General features: G+C 44.0%; 1 protein-coding gene across 1 annotated transcript; it reads right to left on the bottom strand.

The window, feature by feature from the left end:
- Nucleotides 1-16,763: 16,763 nt before the first annotated feature.
- LOC127032488 (olfactory receptor 2AP1-like) lies at nucleotides 16,764-17,859 on the bottom strand. Its single transcript, XM_050919804.1, has one exon. It carries the CDS (start codon nucleotides 17,727-17,729, stop codon nucleotides 16,764-16,766), a length of 966 nt encoding a protein of 321 aa, XP_050775761.1. The 5' UTR covers nucleotides 17,730-17,859.
- Nucleotides 17,860-18,215: the final 356 nt, after the last annotated feature.

The raw sequence follows: 18,215 nt of genomic DNA, 5'->3' as shown, positions 1-18,215 counted from the left end.
GGATCAGTCTCTCTCTGTCTGTAGAGGGAGAAGGGCCTGGCTCCAGGGAGCTAGGGAAAGGGTACCTGAGTAGAGCAGGGCTGGGGAAAAGCAGAGAAGCTGGGGCGCTCCAGCCTGGAAAGCCCCAGGCTGTGGCCTAGCAGAAGGCCAAAGGGTCCTGGGGGGTTGCAGAGGGCAGCACAGGGTAAGCCAAGGCAGCAGGTCCAAACCCTCCTTGCCAGTGATGAGAGGCTGATACTGCAGCCTGCCCCAGGGTGTGGGCCTAGACGATGACTGGCAGTAGCCTGATACTGAGGAGAAGTGGGGATAGTGGGTGGGGGGTTACCCTGAGACTGAGGGGTTACTGCCAGTGGGCAGCACCCCTGCTAAAGGGGCACCGGGTCCAGGGAGGGGCACAGGCACCAGAGGACAGGCAGATCACCGGCCTGCAGAGGACACTCCGGAGCTGGAATGAGCTAATTTCCCAGAAGTCACCAGCAGGAGGCCCTATGGAGGTAAATCTGCAGCTCTACAAGCTGTTTAAATAACACTGGTCTACAATTTTTGAGAAGTCGTCTGCATCAGAGATAAAATGTGATATTTATTATGTATTTTGATGTGCTGAATTCAAATATGACAAAACAACTGATTGGCTACTGTTTCTAAGACATTTAAGTTTTTACATTTTATGTCTATGTATATTGTGTAGATAGTAGAGTTTTAATCATAAATTGTAAACCTAGGTCTTTTCATGTGTTTATGGTTGCTTTACATGATAATATTTCAGCTTTCCTGTTTATGTACCACTTTAAAAATCAGCAAAAGCGTTATATAAATAAAATGTATTATAAAACAAAAGGCAAAAAACTATTATGTACATAGTTTAGTCCTATTCAGTGTCTACTCGGCGCTTCTTGGCTTGTGTCTTGTATTCATTAAATGGAGCATCTCCTGTCACTGTCCAGCAATAGTCTGCAAGCATTGATGGGCTCCATTTGCCCTGATAGCCTGCCAGGAGATTCCACTGCTGTAGTCTGGAGCCCAACAGCTCTGCCTTACTCTTGGGTAGTTCCAAAACCCTAACAAGGTCATTCAGTTCACCTTATTTTATGAGGTGTGGTTCAGAGGAGCAGGATTGGAAAAAATGTGGGTCCTGTGACATTGATGGTTCAGGACCAGAAGTTTCATCCTCTTCCTCGTCTGAGTCAAGTGAGAATGTTTCTGGTGCATCAGGAACCGGCAGTCCTTCTCCGTGGGGTACTGGGCGTATAGCTGATGGAATGTTTGGATAATGCACAGTCCACTTTTTCTTCTTTGACACACCTTTCCCAATTGGAGGCACCATGCAGAAGTAACAATTGCTGGTGTGATCTGTTGGATCTCTCCAAATCATGGGCACTGCAAAAGCATAGATTTCCTTTTCCTGTTCAACCACTGGCAAAGATTTGTTGCACAAGTGTTGCAGCATATGTGTGGGGCCCACCTCTTGTCCTGATCTCCAATTTTGCAGCCAAAAGAAAGGTGTTAGGCTTTCTTAACCATAGTGGTTATACTGCACTTTTGTGATGCAAAAGTCACTTCACCACAAACATAGCAGAAGTTATCTGCAGTGTTCACACAAGTACGAGGCATTTCTGCTCACTTTGGCTAAACAGAAATGTGTCCCTTTGCAAAATCAAACACTGACAAATAAGAGAGCATGACACTGTATGATTTCTAGAGCTGATATAGGGCAATTTGTTCAGCAGAGTGAGGTAAGCTTCGTTATGATTGCATCATCCATGACTTCTAGGAATAACATGATGCAATTCATATCATGTATGATGCAATACCAGCTTCAGATTGTATCATTCATTGTTTTGCCTCAAAAGCAAGTAGTGTCCAAACCCAGTCATAGATTTATTCATAGATCCAGTCAAAGATGTATTTTAGTCATTTCTGGTTTAAATTGAGATCCCTTCCCTTTCTAACTCACTTATCCTCCGCCATTCCCAAGTCACGGGTCATATATACTGACCCAATAGCATATCTTGAAAACTAGAGCCAATCAACAATTTTAAGCATCATTTTCGTTCTCAGTGACCCAGAATTAGTAAAGTTGGACTACATTTATTTCAGAAGCATTTTGGCTATAGAGCAGTGTAATGAAGCTCTTACTCATGCGTTGGTTCAGTCTATATTTTATTGCCATTGTTATCTTGGTGAAAATCCCTGTTTCACCACTCAGTGCTGTGCTGCTCAGAGTATTGAAAGTCATTAAATTAAACTGAATTAAAACAAAACTCATTTTATGCAACTTCAGGGTCAGTGAAAGTTCTCAGCTATAACCCTGAATGTGCAAGAAGCAGAGAAACAAAATCCAAGAAAAAGAGCTGGAATTTTGCATCTTGGTTTCACCTAGGCCTTACTGAGGACAGCAGCAAACACCTGCCCTTCGCGAAGGAACACAGCACCGTACTGCAACACAAACCCCACTGAGCACAGCAGGGGCTGTCCTGGTTATGCAGCTCTGGCCCTGTTTCATTACAAACTTCCTGTCTGTGATGATGTTCTGGTAACAAGGGGGCAACCAGTTGTCAAAGGCAGCTGTTGCCATGGCAGCCAGGGTGCTAGTCATTCTCCCCAAGTATGAAAATGAACCGGAGGGAGGGAGTGCTGAGTGGTAGGTTATCTCTGATGTCACAAGGCTACTGCTCAGGCAGCACCAGTGGGTAGCAAATGTGCCGTGTGTTTTTGTGTGTGGGGGGGAGGCTTTCCCAGTGTTCCTGTTTTCACAAATTTCCTACAGAAGCCAACAACATAACTACGCAGAATACACATTAATGATGATTCCATCCGCATGATAATTGGTCGCTGAAATTTGATACAAATCCCTCATGGCATGTTTAGAAACAAGCATTCCGAAAAAGAAGAGACCTTGTAAAACAGAAAATGTTGATGCTCTGGTGTATTTGTGGTTGTGTAAAAATTGAATACTGTGACTTTAAATGTTGGGCAGGGTTCCTGGGTGTGCTTGCATGCTAGGGAGCTCGGTAGGGCAGCACACAATCAGGGCATAGCAGCAGTGAGTCAGTAGGTACCTAGTGAGTTGTGCCTCTCTGTTATAGGCAGTAGCCTGCATTCTCTCCCTCTGAGTTTTGGGTTCTTATGTGTTGTTGTTCTGGCTCCTAAGAAACAAATTAGTGAGACTTTGCGAACGTACAGGAAGAGTATTTTATATTTTCTCTAACTTGTCTGTTTGTGTGCCACAAATCATGAAAGGCACAATCTCCTCCACAGTAAAATAAACTTATGAAGCCAAATGTCCTTTTGAAACCAAAAATGGAACATTTCATTCTGGGAAGATTGATCTTACTGAAGCACTTCACTTATCCTTTCCCTTTCACAGGGAGGAGCCTAAATTAGGTTTCCCTAAATCTATGATTGGAATAGTTGATGCAAAGCCTCCCTTGAAGCCAAGCAGCTCGGAAAGAATGGGATGATTGCAATACAGTAGAACCCTGTTTATCTGACCCTCCATTATCCGGTTCTCCTTATTAACCCAACAACCAGCGCACACAGGTCCGGAAGTGGGCAATCTCTCCTATGGTCCCTAGATGGCGCTGCAGCCTGGCACGTTCCCATTCATCCAATTATCCGACGTTTTGGTTAACCAATCTGGCCTTGGTCCCAACTCGATGGGATAAAGGGGGTTCTGCTCTCCTTGTGAGCGATTGTTTGATGTAGGGGATCTGCTGCTGGTATTATTCCTCATGGAAAAGTACAAATTGTGAAACTGATGGGAAGGGCCTTCTCAGCAGGTAAGAAGGGGTCACGCTGTTACCTGCAATGTACGCAGGCCCCGCAGCAGGGATGCACCTTGGACTGTGCATATAAACAGGTTAAAAGTGCATCACAACAATGAAGCTTTTGTCCAGATGATATTCTGTGCAGAGGATTGTAAGACAGCCCCTGTTCCTGATCTGAGGCCCGAATGCCATAGGGATATCTCACTGGAGAGCTTTGAGGTGTGTGAGAGGTCACCCTAAATGCAAAGACAGAGGTCATGGCTGTCCTTCAAATTCACTGACAGGTATTATCAAGCAAGCCAGGCCAGGCTCACAAAAGCTGCCTAAGATGAACACTGTAGGATCACAACCTGCACCCAGCAAAGCATCCCACAGAACTGGTACATTGCAGAAGCAAGTTCATAAGGAGATGACAAGCCTGCTGGACAGGGAATAATTGAAGAGTCAAACAGTCCCTGAGTTTAGGAGGTCATTTTCCTGATATTTACAGGGAGCACCTCCTCAGTGAGGGGGGCAGAATGGGAGGAAGCACGAAGGGGCTTGTTTGAAGATTTAACAAGGGAGTGATGGTGGTTAGCATCGTGGGCCATGTAACTGCGAACGCTGTGTGCCCTTAGTCCAGGGCTGGGAAAACTGCCCCTTCTGCAGGCACCGCTCCTGGAGCTCCCATTGGCTGTGGTTCCAGGGGCGGTGCTTGGGGCATGGGCAGTGTGTGAAGTCTCCTGGATTTCCCTATGCATAGAAGCCGGATTGGGGATGTGCTGCTGCTTCTGGGAGCCACACAGAGACATGGCACTCACATTTTTGTCACTCTTATCTGGACTCTCTGCAATTGGGCCACATCTTTCCTGAAAAGTGGTGCCCAGAACTGGACACAAGACTCCAGTTGAGGCCTAATCAGTACGGAGTAGAGCAGAAGAATCACTTCTTGTGTCTTGCTTACAACACTCCTTCTCTTACCTCCATATTACAAGTGGCAAGCAGAGGCAAAGGGAGACTAAACCAAGGTGTTTTAAATGTATTTAGGCCACATAAATCCCATGGATTTCGATGGGAAGTAGAAACTCAAATCCCTTTAAAAAATCTGGCCCTAAGTGATTTGCTCAAGATCACAAAGGAAGTCTGCAGTGGGGGCGGAATTTAAACTCAGACCCCTCAAGTCTTAGGCGAGTGCGATAACCTCTGGCATCCTTCCTTTCTCCTGTGTGCGTCTAATGATGTGTTTCTGGTTGTCTAACGCCAGACATAACCATGTCTCTGTCTGTCTAGCCCCATAGCAAAACATCCGTCTGTCTTGCGTCTACCTGTGTGTCCCAAAACAGAACCACCTGTCTGACTATCTATCTATAAAAACACCTCACTGTGTGCACCTTCCTTTATTTAATTGTTCAGTGATCTGGCGGAGGGGAAGGGGGCTGTGGTAACTGAGATAATAGGGGTGGCAAATGGAAATAATTACAGTCTGAGCATCTTCTCTTTATATCATCTGTTAAGTTAACCAATGTAGCTCAAAAGGTAGTGGAACAAGCAGGGGGTGGTGTCTATATTGCAGAAACCACATATCAGTGCATAAATGAGAAGCTGTAACACAGTTCCTGGACACTGTTTTTCAAGGGAAATGGCGCCTTCCTTCATTATCGGGCTCAAGTTCCATTTCCATATTGTTTTCTCCTGTAAGTCACGATGATAGAAATTTCTGCACAATGACTTAATGAGCGAGAACTAGCTCATATCTGCACTCCAGTACCAATCAGAAAAACCAGTCCCCATATTTGCATACACCGAGGAATAATTTTCTGGTATATTGTCCTCCTCAGCCAATGCAAAATGCAGCCAGACCCACCCAACCATCTCTCTGCATGGGCTCCTACCTGAAATCTCTTTAAAGGTAAAATTATGGAGCCAAGTCCTGAGCTGCTATAAACTGGAATAGCTGGTGGACTTTTCATTCATTCATTTTGTGTTAAAGTCTTGCAACTAAAAACTAAAAACACGGTAAACAATATATTTGCATGAATATTCAATCATTTCCCTGAGATATAAATCTTCTGCACAAACTGGTCTTCTCTGGCTGCTTTTTATTACAGTTCCTAGTTTTTTTCAGATTTGCCCATCTATGGTCATGAACAAGGTCACCAGTAACAGAGTTCTTGCATTTCTCCATGAGACAAAGAAACGCCAAAGATAGGAATCAAAATTTCCATATGGAATTAGAAGCATAAAGTCACACTCATTTGGAAGCCCCATTTCCTAGTAATGTGGCTGTTTTGGCACTAGATTTCTATAATTCTTTACCTTACCAATGTGAAAAAATAAAATGCGTGCACACACACACACACACACTCTCTCTCTCTCTCTCTTTCTCCAGTTGTCCTGTCGGGACTAATCATGTTCCACCATAATAGGAAACCACCAGAAAAGATCAAAAGAAAAAAGCATTACATTAAACAGACAATTGAAAAATAAAGGATATTTTCCACCAAATGGAATATTGATATATTATTATATCAGTTATCGTTTCCAGGTTTCAGAACTGCTCCTAAAACATCATCAACTCTTACCTCATTGTAACAAAGTGATATCCAGAACACTTTCAAATGCCGTGTTCCCTCCTAATTGAGATGTAATGTAATGTGGGATAGAAAAGAATTTAATTCAAGAATCATTTTCAAGTAGAAAGAGCCAAAATTGCTAGTAAAGTGAAAATATCTCATCTCTAAGTGAATCACACTAATACTGCAGCTATTTAGAGAAAGTGAACTGAAAGACAATGGCAGAGAAAAAGATTGACTTTAAAAAGAAGGAGGTGAGCATTGTGGAATTTCCAAAGGCTGCTTGCTTCGCAGCAATTGACAATTGCAAATGTTTTTTTTCCCCAAGTCAGCATTTTAGAAATGCCAACCACAAACAATGCAAAGTCGGCAATTGCAAATAGAACTTTCTTCTTATGAAACTAAAAGGCCAGATGTCACCACAGCCACCTGATGTATGGCGGGGTGGTCCTTGGAGTGGTAGATTTAAGTCTCATATTAGCACTCTAGCACCTTTCCATAATTAAACTAGAAGCTATGCTATTTCTAAGAAGTCAGTTAAAACCACCAATTAGGAATAAACTCTGATAAGTTCAATAACCAGCATTCTTGTTGAAATCAGTAAGATTATGTTCACACTGGTTCACTGTATGTTTATTGAGGAGATATGAATGAAGAGCAAAGTTAAGCAGCGAGAGCTGAATTAAAATGATGAGTAGACCCTCATGCCTGCTCTGGCTTCTTGCACAGCCTACAACTGGAGTTCTACAGTGGGGCAGCAGAGGCAGCAAGTGAGTTTGGAAAAGCTTCCACCTCCAAAGGAAAGGACCCTAATGAATACGAAGTAAAATATCTCCCTCTCTCCCGTGCTCACATGCAGTATCTTATCATCCTGTACAACCTACAGCTACAAATCTCTATAATTTATCATGAGAGAGTGAAGACAGTGGGAGGACCAGCCTGTCCTTCTCAGAAGATAGTTCTTAGCAGAGTCATAAAGCAGCTTCCTAGAGAATACCCACTGATCTCCACCTAAAGGGCCACAATGAATTGCAGGTCAAACAGCATCAAGAAAGATGATACCCTTGGAAGCTAGGTAGGTCCTGACGTTCCTGTTCCTTCTCCTTCTTCAGACTAAGAAGAGAACTCAAGTATGCAAGAGAGATTTCATTCCATTACACTGCTCTACAGCCAAAATGCTTCTGAAATAAATGTAGTCCAACTTTACTAATTCTGGGTCACTGAGAACAAAAATGGTGCTTAAAATTGTTGATTGACTCTAGTTTTCAAGATATGCTATTGGGTCAGTGTATACGACTCTTGACTTGGGAATGGCGGAGGATAAGTGAGTTAGAAAGGGAAGAGATCTCAATTTAAACCAGAAATGACTAAAATACATCTTTGACTGGATCTATGAATAAATCTATGACTGGGTTTGGACAGTACATGCTTTTTAGGCAAAACAATGAGTGATGCAATCTGAAGCTGGTATTGCATCATACATGATATGAATTGCATCATGTTATTCCTAGAAGTCATGGATGATGCAATCATAATGAAGCTTACCTCACTCTGCTGAACAAGTTGCCCTATATCAGCTCTAGAAATCATACAGTGTCGTGTTCTCTTATTTGTCAGTGTTTGATTTTGCAAAGGGACACATTTCTGTTTAGCCAAAGTGAGCAGAGATACCTCTTACTTGTGTGAACACTGCAGATAGCTTCTGCTATGTTTGTGGTGAAGTGACTTTTGCATCACAAAAGCGCAGTATAACCACTATGGTTAAGAAAGCCTAACACCTTTCTTTTGGCTGCAAAATTGGAGATCAGGACAAGAGGTGGGCCCCACAAATATGCTGCAACACTTGTGCAACAAATCTTTGCCAGTGGTTGAACAGGAAAAGGAAATCTATGCTTTTGCAGTGCCAATGATTTGGAGAGAGCCAACAGATCATACCAGCAATTGTTACTTCTGCAAGGTGCCTCCAGTTGGGAAAGGTGTGTCAAAAAAAAAAGTGGACTGTGCATTATCCAAACATTCCATCAGCTATACGCCCAGTACCCCATGGAGAAGGACTGCTGGTTCCTGATGCACCAGGATCATTCTCACTTGAGTCAGATGAGGAAGAGGAAGAGGATGAAACTTCTGGTCCTGAACCATCAATGTCACAGGACCCACATTTTCTCCCATCCTCCTCCTCTGAATCATACCTCCTAACACAAGGTGAACTGAATGACTTTGTCAGGGATTTGGAACTACCAAGGAGTAAGGCAGAGCTGTTGGGCTCCAGACTACAGCAGTGGAATCTCCTGGCAGGCTATCAGGGCAAATGGAGCCCATCAATGCTTGCAGACTATTGCTGGACAGTGACAAGAGATGCTCCATTTAATGAACACAAGAGACAAGCCAAGAAGCGCTGAGTAGACACTGAATAGGACTAAACTATGTATATAATAAGTTTTTTGCCTTTTGTTTCATAATAAATTTTATTTATATAACACTTTTGCTGATTTTTAAAGTGGTATATAAACAGGACAGCTGAAATATTATCATGTAAAGCAACCATAAACACATGAAAAGAGAAAAGAGCTAGGCTTACAATTTTTGATAAACTCTACTATCTACACAATATACATAGACATAAAATGTAAAAACTTAAATATCTTAGAAACAGTAGCCAATCAGTTGTTTTAATTGTCATATTTGAATTCAGCACATCAAAATACATAATAAATAGCACATTTTATCTCTGAAGCAGACGACTTCTCAAAAATTGTAGACCAGTGTAATCTCTTGTAAAGCTTGTAAAATGAAGGAGTAGTTTTGTTTTACAGCAGCCGCTGCTTGTGCTCTGCGTGTCCATCTTGTGTTTGACACTGACTTCAAATTCTTCAACTGGGATCCTACTTCTTGTGAAATCTTCTCCATTGCTGTATGTTGCACAAGACTCCTCTCCATGAAGGCATGAAGAGTCTGAATAACACCAAAAAAAATCAAAGATAGTTCTGTTTTGTTTACTTGAAGTGCATGCACCTACTAGGACGAGGTTCAAACAATGTGAATAGCAGAGTACATAGAGTATTTCACAATTTCTTTCTTTATATTTCATTTGAACTCCCACAGTACATCCAGACATAGTACTCCATCTCTACTACTCTACTATCTACACTCCCACAGTACATCCAGACATAGTACTCCATCTCCATCTCCATCTCTACTACTCTACATCTCCATCTCCATCTCTACTACATCCAGACATAGTACTCCATCTCCATCTCCATCTCTACTACTTTACTATCTACACTCCCACAGTACATCCAGACATAGTACTCCATCTCTACTACTCCATCAAAACAGACAGACATCACTGATGACCAATCAATTTTAAGAATGCTAAGGACGTCATTTAACTGGTAAAAAATAGACTGAGCATCAACTGTTAATAGTCTCTGAACAGACACAAAATGTTCAACTGGACTTTATTTTTCATTATGAAAATAGTGCACCACAACGGACATTTGTTCATGGTGTCCACAGTCAGTAGTGTCATCGGCAATTATTGAGACCATGATTCCATTTAGTGAAGACACAGTCTTTTGTTGCACAATGTTGTGTTGTTGTTGGATGCAATTACTTAGATAGGTAGCGTTTTGAGGAGATTGTTCCACATGCTTTGCCATTACGGGATCATTTTTTTGGAGAATATTGACAAGATTTAGAAATAAACCTTTCTCAAAACTGTCAGCTTTTTCATTGTGACCCCGAATGGTCTCCCACCTTTTGCCAAACAGAGAACAATGTCAATCAGTCACGCCACTACACTTACGTTATGGCACCATTTTTCTTCTTGTTTAGACAGATTAGCCTGCTTGTACTCATCCAACAATACATCGATAGGTTTCCCTACATTAAAAGTTGACCATGAAGAACAGCTTAATGCATGAGATTTTGATAGCTGATGGTTTTTAAAACATTCGTTAGCCCTATACCAGTTTCTGAATCCCTTATCAATAAATGCTGGATCAATGTGACCTTTGTTTGCTGCATCATTAGAGGAGAAGAAAGGTCAGTAAAAGCAAAATGTTCCATTCTTTGAGGGGCTATATTCCAACCACTTATACTTTTCATACCATACTAATGATGATTATGATTGATAACATGACAATATGTTCAATGATGTTATGATTGATAACATAACAATATGTTCTGAATACTCATACTAATCTCCTTGAGTGTGTTCACACACATGTACAGTGTCTGCTGCTTCTTAGGAGAGCCTGTGTGTTGGCAACGCTAGTAACACCTTTGCCAAGGTCATGTATCAGACAGTGAACTTGTAAGTATCTGCTGTAATACATGGCCTGACTTTGGTTCATGGCGTGGCTGGACTTTGCTGACTATGGTTCAGGTCTCAGGTCTTACATCAGGCCCAGTGCCCCAAGCCCTCTCTCTCACCTACGCAAACCAACCACCTCCATTGCACTCACAGAGGCCAGATGCAATCTGCTAGGCCCAGCAGTGAGCCTTGGACACGTCACCAGGAACAGCTTCATAGCTCTTATCTTGGCTACACCCGGCAGTGACCAGCTCCAGCAAAGCAATAGCTCTGGGCTCACTGGGCCCTTGGAGGAGGGGAGGTTGGGCAAACAAAGAGGTAGACTCATAAGACGGGACAAAGGAACTGCCCAGACTCAAGGATAGTTTAATGGAGAATAGGTCTATGAATGAGTATTAGCCAGGATGGGCAGGGATAGTGTCCCTAGCCTATGGCACTGGCTCCTATCGGAAGACAGGATACTGGGCTAGATGGACCATTGATCTGACCCAGAATGGCTGTTCTTTTGACCCAGTTGGGGGTTTTGCCAGTGTAACTGAGGCTGTTCCTAGGGTCAGGTCTGTCAAACAGTCATCAGGAGGTATTTTATGGATATTAAAAAAACTGGTTAATATTTTGTGTTCACTCTGCCTGATACCCAGCTAAAAACTCCATGATGTGACCATGGTTATAGCCACTTCCGTCCCTGGTCCTTCCACTTAAACAGACAACACTGACCAAGTGGACACCAGCCAAAGTGGAAAGGCAAGAATTGAGGATTTCAATAACTCAGTCCTGGATTAGGGGTTGTATAAAAGTGGATGGGTAGGGTTCTGTGGCCTGCCTTGTGCAGGAGGTCAGACTAGATGATCATATTGGTCCCTTCTGACCTATGAGTCTATGAGTCTATGAGACATTATGTTGCCAAATGACCAACAGAGGAGGTGGAGGGAAGGGAGGTGAAGCTGTATAATGGTGTATAAGTGTTGAGCAGAGAGCACTGAAGAGAAGAGGACCTCTGTGCTGTGTAATGAACTGTGGCTAGTAGCAGATGTCATGAAGTGAGTTATGGGCTGTTAATTATACTAAATAATGGCTATCAGGTGACATGAGAGTCAAGAACGGGTAAGAGTCAGCTATAGGAAGTAGAAACCATAGAGGAAAGGAGAGCAACAGGTTGTCATTCTAGGAAATCGACACTAGATGGCAGCAGAGTAGAGGAAATGAGAGGGGGGGTGTCAGAAATACTGACCAGTGACCAAGATTTCAGTAGGCAATACAATAATAAGAAAGTTATACTGTAAAATGGCCACTAGATGGAAGCATGCTGTAAGCGTGGAATATGGGCAGCTACTTTCAAACATGCCCGTTAGATGGCAGCATCTCTTGAATACTAATAAAGGGGCAATGTAAGTACACTATAACTGGCCATCACCTTGGACAGATATCTCCCAAAAATGTAAGCTGGTGTTTGTCCATGTGTAGCAGGGTGACCACCCGCTCCAGCCTGAAAGGGGTTGGAAGAGCCCTGCAGAGGGCTGGGCCTGGGCAAGGTAAAACGCTGGCTGATTGGGGGAAGTGGCTGCAACTGGGGCCATGCCCTAAACTGAGCAACAGGGCCTTATAACAAGGCCAGGGAAGCCAGAAGGATCAGTCTCTCTCTGTTTGTAGAGGGAAAAGGACCTGGCTGCAGGGAGCTAGAGACAGGGTACCTGAGTGCACCAGGGCTGGGGAACTCCAGCCTGGAAAGCCCCAGGCTGCGGCCTAGTACAAGGCCAACAGTCTATTTTTGACCAGTTAGATGATGTCCTTGGCATTCTTAAAATTGACTGGTCATCAGTGATGTTTGTCTGTTTTGATGGAGCATCTACTATGTCTGGATGTCCTGCAGGAATTGAAATGAAATGTAAAGAAAGAAACAGTGAAATACTCTAGGTACAGTGCTATGCACATTGTTTGAACCTCATCCTAGTAGATGCATGCACTTCAAGTAAACAAAACAGAACTGTCTTTGATTTTTTTTGGTGTTATTCAGACTCTTTATGCCTTCATGGAGGGACGTCCTGTGCAACATTCGGTAAGGGAGAAGATTTCACAAGAAGTAGTGGTCCGGAGTGCTGGAGACAGGTAGAGAGACCACAGCACAATCAGTCAGAAAGATAATAAAGTTCCAATGGAAATGTCAAGGTATTTTTCCCACTTTGAACTTTAGCGTCCAAAAAGTGGGGACCTGCATGTACCCTTCTAAGCTTAATTCCTAGCTTAGATCTGATAGCGCTGCCACCAACCAGAAATTCCAGTGTCTGGTACACTCCCTATCCCCCCAAAACCTTCCCTGGGGGACCCAGGACACAAACCCCTTGGTTCTTAAAACAAGGAGAAATAAACCATTTCCCCTCCTTCCCCCTCCCAGACTTTCCCCTCCCTGGGTTACCCTGAAAGGCTACACTGATCCAAACTCCTTGGATCTTAAAAGAGAGAAGAATTAACCTTCCCTCCACCTCCTTCCCCCGCCACCAATCCCCTGGTGAGTTTAGACCCAATCCCCTTGGGTCTTAAACAAGGAAAAAAATCAATCAGGTTCTTAAAAAAGAAAGCTTTTAATTAAAGAAAGAAAAAGTAAAAATTATCTGTGCAAAACCAGGATGGAAAATGTTTACTGGGTCTTCAGCTTATATAGACTAGAGGGACTCCCTCCCCTTTAGCCTAAGATACAAGTTATAGCAAACAGAGGTAAAAATTCTTCCAGCAAAATACACATTCACAAGTTAAGAAAACAAACATAAGACTACTCCGCCTTTTCTAGCTAGTACTTACTATTTTGAACATGAGAGACTGTTTCAGAAAAATTGGAGAAAGACCTAGTTGCACGTCTGGCCCCTCTTAGCCCCAAGAGCGAACAAAGAATAACACAAACAGCACAAACAAAGACTTTCCTCCACCGAGATTTGAAAGTATCTTGTCCCCTGATTGGTCCTCTGGTCAGGTGTCAGCCAGGTTTAGTGAGCTTCTTAACCCTTTACAGGTAAAAGGGACATTAACCCTTAACTATCTGTTTATGACAGGAACTGATGCACAGTTTGGATCCAGGCATCAGAACATTTACTTGGGCGGTGGTAAGGGGATTTTGTTGGGAAATAATAATGAACACTAGATTTGTTTATGGGTAAACCAATGATTTAAGGGAGTATAACAAAGTTGTTTGGTCCAGGCTACATAATAAGAACTGATCATTTCTGGCTATGGGCGGTGTTCCTTTGAGGGGGCTCCTAATACAATTGGGTCATTTCAGTATTTTGGATATCAATAAAGGATTTATTACTAGAATGGGTCTGATATTTTCTGAGCTGTGTGTGTGCAAGCATGGGTTAATTCCGTCTGGAGCAGAGATTTCCTATCATGCAATGCTTCCCTGCTTTCCTGATCCCAGAGTTCCGTGTGGTTCTTTTCTTGGAATCTCTGTTCTCCATTCTGTATGCTAATAGAGATGCCTCCCTTTCCCATCTTTGAAGCAAATGAGGCTGGGGAGTTTCCTTAATTATATCACCCTTGTCTGCAGGGGCTTAGGTGTGTCTCCCACTGCCTTTTCATTGCTTTTTGTAAGTCTTTCTCCTGATCAGCTTTGGTTCAAGCAGAGGCTGGGGGATGAGACCTTTGTGAGTCAGACTGCAGAGCTCCTTGACACTGTGGGATGGGGGCAGGGGGGACCTGCCAGACATGGGTGGAGGGAGACCCTGGACCTCCTAGCCCCCAACAGTGGTGGGGGCCCCAGAACCAGTTCAACAGCTACACAATGCCTCTACATTGTCACAATATTTTATTGCCTATGACCCGTCCCTGACTTTTACTGTAAATATCTGACAAAATGAATGATCTGGATGATGGGAGGGATTGCACCCTCAGCAAGTTTGCAGATGACACTAAGGTATGGCTACACTTGCTGCTGTACAACACTGTGAGTTAAACCCGCCTTCATACAGCTGAGTAAGGAAAGCGCTGCAGTTTTTCCACACTCAGGGCTGGTGCAAGGATATTTTGCGCCCTAGCTGAAACTTCCACCTTGAGCCCTGCCCCTGGCCATGGCCATCCCTAGTTATTGCGGGGGGGGGGGGGCTGTGTGGGGGCCCAGGCCTCCAAGAGGTGAGGCTGGCCCCAGGCCTCTGCGGGGTCATTATGTGGAGCCCCGCCCCAGGCCTCTGTAGGGGATGGGGGCTGGCCACTTCCTGCAGGAAGTGGCGTGACTCAGCCCCAGCCTGGTCCACAACCCTGGCTCCCAGCACGCTACCGGCGAGTGCGAGGTGGATGGTTCTCTCCTCTCCCCAAGCCTGGGAGCCAGGAGAGTGCAGCAGGCTGCAACCAGGTCATTCCACTTCCCTCAGGAAGTAGACAGCCCTCTGTGCCCCACAGAGGCCTGGTGCCAAACCTCACCCTCTCCCCCTGCTCCCTCCTGCTGGATCCGCCCTTTGATCTGCCGGAGTGTGCATCCTCGCCCGTCCCCGAAGCACTGTTTTACCGCATTATATCTGAATTTGTGTTTTATTGGGTGGTGTTATATTGGGGTAGAGGTGTACCTCCAAAGACCAGGGAGCAAAGTCTGCCTCCAAGTAACGATGGAGTGAGGGCAGCTGCAACAGCGGATGTTACTGCACCTGCTCAGTCTGGGTGAGCATGCTCAGTGCGCAAACAGTAGGGAATTCTAGGAGGGAGCTTTTTGCTTTGTCACGGGCCATGCCGTGAACCAAAGTCAGGCCATGTATTACAGCAGATGCTTACAAGTTCACTGTCCAATACATGACCTAGGCAAAGGTATTACTAACGTTGCTAACACACAGGCACTCCTAAGAAGCAACAGACACTGGGTATGTGTGTGAACACACTCCAGGAGATTAGCCCAGGCACATCCTGACCCAACACCAGATAAGAGGGTTTGACAGAAGGGATGTTCGGCCTGAGACATCTGCAGCAAGGTACAAGGGGAGGTAACAAGCAGAGGTCATTAAACACGTGAGGTGAGGCGTAAGTTGTTTGTCTCAGTTTATAAATGTCGGGGTACCTCAATTTAACCCTTTGTGTGGCCCAGGGGACAGCAGAAATTCCCGCAGCTGACTGAGCTGCTCCTTGGCACTGGGCACTAGCATGTTAGTATATCTGTAACCACAGAACCAGGATGCTAGAACTCTGCCTTGAGGGCAATAAACCTGGCTGAGTGCCTTTGTCACCAAACTGTGCCTGTGGTCTTTCTTTCTGGGTAGTACTATCGAGGACCGCTGAACCATCTGTCTGCCCGGGTCTGGGACAGCATATGGAAAGAGCAGGCAAGCACGCCAACTAACAACAGTTTGCAGAGGGCTATGATGGCAAGTAGCACAATTTCAGGGGTGGCAGATTTCCCAGGCAGCATCCCCACCTATGCTGCCTGAGGAGTTACTATTTTTATTGTCCAAACATTTATTTTGCTCAAAAATGGCTTTTTTATGGATATAAAAAATTGGTTAAAAATTGGTCTCCACTCCAACTGGTGCCCAGTTAAAAATTCCATGATCATACCACGGTTATGGCCACCTCCCTCCCTGGTCTTTCCACTTACATGGACAACAGTCATCTGAGCTCTGGCTGGATTCTGCGTTGTATCCTTAGGGGCATAAGAAACGAGCAGTAGCAACAAATATGATGATGTCACCCATGATGTTTTGTTTGTATTAGACAGTCTGAATTTGATTACAAGACTTTATTATCTTACATAGAGAAAGAATGAACAGGGGATATACCCAGGGATTTACTTTCACTGTTAGTGAATTTTGTGCCTTACACAATGTCAGCTCTATGTGGTTTCAGAAGCTGTACACACTCCTCACAGAAGGTGAACATTTTGCCAACACCCTAGAGAAAAATACCATCATATTGTGTGTGTATCAGTGCTGAACATGAGAGAGTGACAGAGCTGTCAACATCCTCACTTTCCTGGAAGATGTGATACATGGAGACAACGGGGGACCATAAAGACCGTCTCAGTAAGTCCATGCAGATCATCTTCTTTTCTTTTTCACATTAGTGCTGAGATTTTCAATGGGAGTTTTCAACTTAATTTTAATGGGGGCTGATTGCTTAAATCACCCAGGCAGCTTTGAAAACCTCAGACTAAGTTATTCTCTAGGAGTCTCCACATGTTTTGGTGAAAGCCACATATTTGCTGACTGCTTTGCACAAGGTTTCCTTGACCTCTCTTTTTCTCAGGCTGTAGATGAGGGGGTTTACCAGGGGAGTCAGGATTGTGTAGCGAAGAGAGACCCCTTTGTTCAGGTCTCTCAGTATATCATGTTTTGGTAGCAGGTACACAATCATTATGGATCCATAGAAAATTGTCACCACAATGAGGTGAGAGGAGCAGGTGGAAAAGGCCTTTTGTTTCCTGATGGTGAAAGGGATTCTCAGGATGGTGGCGATGATGCACACGTAAGATGTCAGGGTTAGTAGGAATGGAGGCAGGGTGAATATGGAGGCTGATATGAAAGCCAGCAATATGACCAGGTGGGTGTCACTGCAGGAGAGTTCCATCAGTGGGATGACATCACAATGGAAATGGTCAATTTCATTTGGGCCACAGAATATTAACTGTGATAGGCATAAGACAAAGATGACAGTAGCCAAGAAACCATTTAACCATGACCCAGCAGCCAACTGGAGGCAAAACCTGCTATTCATAAGAGTTGAATAGTGCAGGGGTTTACATATCGCTAAATACCTATCATAAGACATCACTGCTAGGAGATAGCATTCTGCACATGCCAGAGAACCAAAGAAATACTGTTGTGTGAAGCAGCCACTGACTGAGATGGTTCTGTCCCCAGTCAGGCGACTGGCCAGCAACCTGGACAGGATGATTGAGGTGTAGCAGGTCTCCAGGCAGGACAAGTTGCCCAGGAAGAAGTATGTGGGGGTGTGAAGGTGCTGGTCAGCCACAATGAGCACCACGATGAGGGTGTTCCCAGCCACGGTTGCCATGTAGATCACTTGGAACATCAGGAAGAGAAGAATTTGCAGGTCAGGGAGATCCCCGAATCCCAGAATGATGAATTCTGTGATGGCTGTTCGGTTTCCCCAGTCTCTGTCTGCCATGAATTGAGTCCAGGAAGAATAAAACTAGTGAGAGGGACAAGCTTTTGAGAGCTAGAGAACTTGTCTCTCTCTCCAACCAAAGTTGGTCCAGTAAAAGATATCACCCACCTTGTGTCTCTAATATCCTGGGACCAACATGGTTACAACAACACTAAAAAAACTAAAGGGAATGATTAAAAAAGATGTGACAAGGAAGCTTTCTGTGCTTGTTTCATTTAAATTAAGATGATTAAAAGCACCCTTTTTCTTCTGCAAAGTAAAGTTTCAAAGCCGTATTAAGTCAATGTTCAGGTGGAAACTTCTGAAAGAACCACCATAACATTTTGTTCAGTTACAAACATTCCAAAGTTAGGAACAACCTCCATTACCAAGGAGCTCCTAGCTCTTAGGTTCTCTTGTACTTACACTGCCCCTTTATTAGTATTCAAGATATGTTGCCATCTAGTGGGCATTTTTGGAAATAGCTGCCCATATCTCAGCTTTACA

The sequence above is a fragment of the Gopherus flavomarginatus genome, chromosome 12 (assembly GCF_025201925.1).
Source record: "Gopherus flavomarginatus isolate rGopFla2 chromosome 12, rGopFla2.mat.asm, whole genome shotgun sequence".
Lineage (NCBI taxonomy): Eukaryota > Metazoa > Chordata > Testudines > Testudinidae > Gopherus > Gopherus flavomarginatus.
This window is presented reverse-complemented; position numbering and strand designations above follow the sequence as displayed.